Raw genomic sequence first — 7,568 nt, 5'->3', positions numbered from 1 at the left:
TTATATTTTTCTAAATGGCGGAGAACGTATACTTGATAGAAAACAAACACACACAGTGTGCAACGCCTTTCCTGCTTGGTTTTGCACATGACAGAAGATTGTACTAGTTTTGGTTTCTTTCCGTTGAGATGAGGAGAGAGAACGAGAGAGAGAACGAGAGAAAGAGAGAATGAGAGAACAAGAGAGTGAGAGTGAGAGTGAGAGAGAGAGAGAGAGAGAGAGAGAGTGTAAGAGTTTGTCCTAACTTATTTCCTAGGTTTGACAGAGAATTTGTTGAATCCTGTGAGGAAAATGTAATATTGGGCTTGCCCACAAGTGTCTTGACTGACTGGCCATCCCAGTTAACAGTCTGCATTGCCCCAATGTACCAGTGATGTTGCTGCAACATTGCTACAGCGTTGGGGGGGTAATTGGGAGTGTCATCTGGGTTTAGGAACAGTATATAGTGTGTATGTAGGATCGGGATGTCTGTCTAATCTTGATGTACACAGAAAAGTGAGTTCTCTCTTAAGTGGACAGCCACTATAATACACTAGTGTACAGCATAGTCTACTTTGCATAATTCTACATATTTAGGTGCAGGTCTCAAACCTAAAACTTGAGAGATATTTTGGAAATGGGAATTCATTTATTATTATTATTTTTTAAATGAGAATAATAATTGTGTTTTGCTGTGTGTATTCAACATTCATGGGTCTGAAGTAACTCCTTGTGCCACTCTCAACAACCGAAAACAGAAACTAGCATGGGGTAACCTGAGCTAACATGAGGTAACCTAAATGTATTTCGCCAATAAATGAATTAATTCCAATAAGTAAATGCCAAAAACAAGATATGACAGTAGTAGAATACGTGTGTAAAAGCATCCTGCGGTTTAGGGAACTTACTGTATATTTGTGTTGCAGTTAGGGGGAAGAACTTTATAATATACTGTATATTTGTGTTGCAGTTAGGGGGAAGAACTTTATAATATACTGTATATTTGTGTTGCAGTTAGGGGGAAGAACTTTATAATATACTGTATATTTGTGTTGCAGTTAGGGGGAAGAACTTTATAATATACTGTATATTTGTGTTGCAGTTAGGGGGAAGAACTTTATAATATACTGTATATTTGTGTTGCAGTTAGGGGAAGAACTTTATAATATACTGTATATTTGTGTTGCAGTTAGGGAAGAACTTTATAATATACTGTATATTTGTGTTGCAGTTAGGGGAAGAACTTTATAATATACTGTATATTTGTGTTGCAGTTAGGGGAAGAACTTTATAATATACTGTATATTTGTGTTGCAGTTAGGGAAGAACTTTATAATATACTGTATATTTGTGTTGCAGTTAGGGGAAGAACTTTATAATATACTGTATATTTGTGTTGCAGTTAGGGGAAGAACTTTATAATATACTGTATATTTGTGTTGCAGTTAGGGGAAGAACTTTATAATATACTGTATATTTGTGTTGCAGTTAGGGGAAGAACTTTATAATATACTGTATATTTGTGTTGCAGTTAGGGGAAGAACTTTATAATATACTGTATATTTGTGTTGCAGTTAGGGGAAGAACTTTATAATATACTGTATATTTGTGTTGCAGTTAGGGGAAGAACTTTATAATATACTGTATATTTGTGTTGCAGTTAGGGGGAAGAACTTTATAATATACTGTATATTTGTGTTGCAGTTAGGGGGAAGAACTTTATAATATACTGTATATTTGTGTTGCAGTTAGGGGGAAGAACTTTATAATATACTGTATATTTGTGTTGCAGTTAGGGGGAAGAACTTTATAATATACTGTATATTTGTGTTGCAGTTAGGGGGAAGAACTTTATAATATACTGTATATTTGTGTTGCAGTTAGGGGGAAGAACTTTATAATATACTGTATATTTTTTAAATTCACATGTAATATTCTGAAAATCTTTCACTTCTTGTACGAAGCAACTCAGTAGTTTTTCAATTTTGCTAAGCTTTACAAAGCTGCTTCCTTCTCGGAGCTTTGGTACGTGTTCAACTCCAATTTAAGTAGGCTATTCTTTTTTTTGTGCAATGGCCTTTGGGCACTTGAGTAGAATTTGAATAGATTTCAAAACATTTGAATACAAATCTATGTAGTTGAACCATTTCTGTCTTTTCATTCAGATTGTAAGAGGTTACTAATAGAGAGTAACGGAGATAGAGGTTCACTCTAACATGGTCCTACAGTAACAAGAACACACACAATTACGTACACTATGGTTCAATCACTCAAGTATTCCAAAATATTGCTTTATATGGCACATTTTTACCAAACATTCATAGAAGTCTAGGAAGAAACTGAATACCCCATTTGAGTTAGAAAATGTTACCTTGGTTTTATTGAAGTTTCACTGCAGAGCTTTTGTCTTTGGTTTCATTTACAGACCATGAAAGTCATAAGGAGAAAAGTATCTCATAACATCATTTTAAACTAAGCTATAAGCAATACATATCTCGTCATTAGACTGAGTAACGACATGAATCATCTACACAAACCTGCCATAAAGCTATTATGTTGATTAAATGAAGAGAGCGAGAATTCTTATATTTCTACTATTTCAATGGTGTTACTGAGAAAATGTCTCAGTAAAAATGTATAATTTAACAAACTGACTGGTTGATAGTAGAGACGTCGCACCATCTTGCGTCTCTCTCTGTGTCTGTGAGAAGAATAGAAAATAAACATGTAGTAAGCTACATAAATCATCTGTGTTATATAAATCATCTGTGTTATAAGCATTAGTAACTACACTGCGAATGTCAGGTAGTTTTAATATGTTCAATTGTTATTTTTTTAAATGTAGTCACTCAAACAATAGGGTGTGCTTTGGGTTCTCTTGTTTTTTACAACGAGAAGTTGAATTACCTTACTATAATCACTGAACAATAATATTCACAAAAGATTATTATGTGAAATATTTTTTGAAATAACCAATATATTATTTTTGTGTTCATACATAGCTTGTACGTGCTGCTTTATCCTATACTAAAACACACCTCTCAATTTAGAATGTAAAAGGAATATTTAGGTTGAGGAGAGTTTATTCATGATATACCTGTTGAGGGTTAGAAAAGTCTGTTGTTGGCTATAGGATGTTGTTGCCCCGGTGCTGCAATTCTCGGCCTGAATACAAGAGAAAAATAAGAGAAGCTCGTCTTTCTAACTACAAACTCAGTTGGACTTTTAGGGGAGAAAACTCAAAAGTGTGGACCTTCTCTTTTTTCAACTACTAATTTTTTAGGCTGCATACATCATAACAGGACTCATGTTTGACATATTAAAGAAGGAAAACATACTGTCTTTTGTAATGATGTGGGCATCTTTTTGTTCTTATCCCTGAAACAAAAGAAACAACAAATAAATAATATATAATATTGATATAATATTATTAATTATTAATTTAAAATATTATATGGAAATTATATGAAAATGTTCATACATTCTAACTGGAAAATGATGGCAGCATATTTACATCAGTTGGTTCAATACTCTTGTTTTGTTTGGTGGGTGTGTGTTTCATGGGTACATGGGGTATATTGGTGAGTGAATGGGTACATGGGGTATATTGGTGAGTGAATGGGTACATGGGGCTATATTGGTGAGTGAATGGGTACATGGGCTATATTGGTGAGTGGATGGGTACATGGGGTATATTGGTGAGTGAATGGGTACATGGGGCTATATTGGTGAGTGAATGGGTACATGGGGCTATATTGGTGAGTGAATGGGTACATGGGGCTATATTGGTGAGTGAATGGGTACATGGGGCTATATTGGTGAGTGAATGGGTACATGGGACTATATTGGTGAGTGAATGGGTACATGGGGCTATATTGGTGAGTGAATGGGTACATGGGGTATATTGGTGAGTGAATGGGTACATGGGGTATATTGGTGAGTGAATGGGTACATGGGCTATATTGGTGAGTGAATGGGTACATGGGGTATATTGGTGAGTGAATGGGTACATGGGGCTATATTGGTGAGTGAATGGGTACATGGGGTATATTGGTGAGTGAATGGGTACATGGGGTATATTGGTGAGTGAATGGGTACATGGGGTATATTGGTGAGTGAATGGGTACATGGGGTATATTGGTGAGTGAATGGGTACATGGGGCTATATTGGTGAGTGAATGCAGGACTCACGGTTGCAGTGGCATACAGTGATGATGAGGAGGAGGAAGAGGAAGCCACAGCCAGCAGTCAATGGGGCCCAAACAATCAAATCACAGGATGCAGTAGGGTCCACCTTTCCCACTGCAAAAAGACAATTCAAACACAGAAAACATTTGGGATAAATGTGTTACAATGATAAACACCATTGGATAATGAAATATTCTACTATGATTATCCAAATCAACTCAATAAAAAATATGAGGACATTTATATTATGATAAGAATACATGTGATGATGATGATGTCAATAAATATTCTACCTTTGCACGACTTGGCAGTTGTAGAGCTGGTTAGCTCTATGGTTGTGATCATTGGTGTAGTCGTCGTGGTTGGTGTAGTCGTCGTGGTTGTTGTTGTCATGGGGGCTAAAAATTGAGGTGTGTTAGCATGGATAACTTTCAGACTGTTAATAGTCTTTAAAGAACATCTGATTAAAAAAAACATTGATTTCTATAATTGTATTATTCTGATAGAATTTATTTATGTAATGTAGCCTAGCTAGCCTACTCACCTGGCCCAGCAAGTCGAGTTACTTCACCAAACACAAGCGCGTTACCATTGATTGATGCACAGCTGTAGACGCCACTATCTCGAGCCTTTTTGAAAGCCTTCAGTATCAAGATGTTTTTCTTTATCTGCTCCTCGCTGAAGACCTCATTGTTAAAGCCTGTTTTCTTCATACCGTCCTTGGTACTAAACGATGCAATAAACTCCATTCCAGCGTTGTCTTGCACTCTAAACCAAATCACCATGTTGCTCTTAGTCTTAGAGACTGGTGCACAAGTGATCTCCACCCTCTCTCCATCCATTTTCTCTGTCAGAGAACTCAGTTGGAGAGTTTCTGATAACGTTTGTGATTAAAAAGAAATGAGAGATTCAACTAATGAATAAATTAATAATTTATTACTGAAGATGTCTTATTAGGCGAATTCAAAATGCAATTACTGAAACGTGACACATATGATGTTTAGGCTATAGCCTAAACAATATATTTCATTTAAAAAATACACTCTAGACAAACCTAAAACACAGAATTGATTAGGCCAACAAATACGTTACCATTCAAAATTAAATTAAAATACAATATAAAATGATGTAGAGCAGGCCTGGGCTATATAGCAACACTTTTTATGAACTAGGTCTGTGAGAGAGCAAGTATTCTGGCAATATCGTTGAAATCCATCGACGACTTTAAAACTATCCTACTCTGAAGGGAATGAACGTACTACAGGATAGTAATATGAAAAAGTCTGATTTACCTTGACAAAAGAACAGTAAAACAAGTGTCTGCATCCACTTTTGGACCATTTTAATGTATTTCTGCACAGCAACACGTTCAAGCTCTTCTTCATGGGATGTAGAAACAGGTGTGATGAGGAGCTCAACACGACCCTAAACCCGCCCAAAGTCTTCTTTCATCACTGGTAAAAGAGGTCATTGCAGGAGTCTTGCACATAGCTCGTGTATCCCAAGGTGGTCTGCAAGTCTGCTCGAGCAGAGCCCACCAATCCGCGCTGTGCTTTGCTACAGGCTGGCTTTACGCAAAAAACCACACGCGCTCTGAAGCGCACACACACAGCACAATGTGTCAACATTTCAAAGGAGGAATTTAAGCAAAGAGCAGCAGGTCATGACATACACTTTTGAGGACGTGCCTCTGTGCTGCCACTTTGATAAACATCGTATTGCAAGAATAGCAGAATAATATCATCAATAGGTCTATAAAGTGATATAAGTGTTTATTTGATTGTATTTGTGTTATTTCTATTACCTTTGTTGCGTAATGTATTAATAATGTAGTAGCCTACGCCTATATCGTGTCAACATTAGGCTGTGATTTACTAATCTACAGCCTACGTCAGTGGTGTTATGTCAAAGTTTCATAGATAGGCTATAGCAGATTAGATTTAGAAATATAATTAGAAATAAACTGATACATGGGTGGCTGAAAATATGTTAGGATAGGCTGGTTTGAAACACAGCTGTGCTATTTATTTGTTCAATTCCTCAAATTAAATTGTTTCAATTCACAGTAGAAAAAAGAGCGGCAAGTGTACAGGAAGGATACAATATTGCTAAAGACATAACAAATTGTGAGTAGGCATTGCATTAGTCTAGGATTCTCAATAAATGTGTAAGCAGCATATCAATAAATAAAATGTTGAATATTATGACATGATTTGAGACAACATTCAAAGAATTGTTTTGATTATTTTGAAGAGTGAGGCTCTGCTCATACAACAATTTAGGGTTCTTCCCTTGGGCAAATAAAATATAATTAAAATACATTTAGATAACTTTTGGATTCATTTTGATAACATTTACATCTATAACTATAAATGTTCATAAATAACAAGGATTATTCGTGAAAGATATTGAGTGATGCGAATGAATGTTCGGGTATATCGCCCCCTAAATGCAAGAAATAGTTCACGCCAAAAGTAACATCTCGTTTTACCAAAATAGCCAACGGTCCAGAAAATGAAAATGACGGCACCTGTTGTCGGTGAATCAGCGGGGACCTAGGTTTTGAGGCCTGCAGAACCCAATGTTTTGAGACATTAACATTTTTCAAAAAGCAACTCTGTAGCCTAGACTCGATGTAGACTCATGTATCCACTTCATTGCCTTTTCACGCATGTGACTATAGGCCCATCAACATGGACATTACGCTACAGGCTGGCGGACATACAGGCCATAGTTATAATCGCCTATCTCTTGCCTATTTGTTTGCGTAGGTGAATGTGTCGCCCACATTATATTTGCAGTTTGGCCAACCTCTCCAAACGCAGGAAAGGACATGACAGTTTCAGCACGCTGGACAGAGCCATGACATCGCCCTACTCGTCTGCTTCAGCAAAACTGCTATCCTTTCCCATAAAAAGGTTAGTGCTTGTTCGTTTCTCTTCAGTTAGAAATAGTTTGAAACACAGCTAAAATATGAACAAAGAAGCTTCTGTACATTCAAAGGAAAGGATATACAGAAGACTGACGGAAGAGTGTAGGCTGCAGAAACCAACTCATACGATCAGCCTAGAGACATCACATGTGGCGCAACGCTGTATAGGCCTACACCCTGTAACAATGTAGCAACATGAGTTTAACTTCAATATATATATAGCAATATTAAGCAACACTCTCTTCGCAAATAACGTTCTGAAAACCATGTTTCTTACAGCTTGGTTAGGGCGTGGTTGAGTTATTTTGCATACAACCTTCCCACAACTTTCCGGGAATGGTGCAGGATAATTGCTTGACTTTGGAACATTCTGAGCACATTTAAGGAACTTGACAAAAAAGTACTTTAACAGAACGTTTCCTAAAAGTTCAAACAAGGTTACATTTAATTAAAATGTTGGTATTGTTCT

The 7,568-nt window shown here is 36.6% G+C and overlaps 1 protein-coding gene across 1 annotated transcript; it reads right to left on the bottom strand.

Annotated features, from left to right (window-relative positions):
- Positions 1-2,330: 2,330 nt before the first annotated feature.
- LOC115146221 (T-cell surface glycoprotein CD8 alpha chain-like) lies at positions 2,331-5,756 on the bottom strand. Its single transcript, XM_029688169.2, has 7 exons — positions 5,460-5,756; positions 4,712-5,041; positions 4,461-4,565; positions 4,171-4,281; positions 3,318-3,357; positions 3,077-3,144; positions 2,331-2,680 (listed from the first exon to the last, which is right to left on the bottom strand). The coding sequence occupies exons 1-6, from the start codon at positions 5,506-5,508 to the stop codon at positions 3,087-3,089; spliced, it is 693 nt and encodes a 230-aa protein (XP_029544029.1). The 5' UTR covers positions 5,509-5,756; the 3' UTR covers positions 2,331-2,680; positions 3,077-3,086.
- Positions 5,757-7,568: the final 1,812 nt, after the last annotated feature.

Source organism: Oncorhynchus nerka, linkage group LG2 (assembly GCF_034236695.1).
Source record: "Oncorhynchus nerka isolate Pitt River linkage group LG2, Oner_Uvic_2.0, whole genome shotgun sequence".
NCBI classification, from domain to species: Eukaryota; Metazoa; Chordata; class Actinopteri; order Salmoniformes; family Salmonidae; genus Oncorhynchus; species Oncorhynchus nerka.
Note: the sequence above shows the minus strand (reverse complement) of the source record. Positions and strands in the feature narration are given on the sequence as shown.

Coding starts and splice junctions, on each gene's coding strand:
- LOC115146221 (XM_029688169.2), bottom strand. CDS start 5,508: ATGGTCCAAAAGTGGATGCAGACACTTGTTTTACTGTTCTTTTGTCAA. Junction 4,566..4,711: donor AACTCGACTTGCTGGGCCAG/GTGAGTAGGCTA, acceptor CTCAATTTTTAG/CCCCCATGACAACAACAACC. Junction 3,145..3,317: donor CCACATCATTACAAAAGACA/GTATGTTTTCCT, acceptor TCTTGTATTCAG/GCCGAGAATTGCAGCACCGG.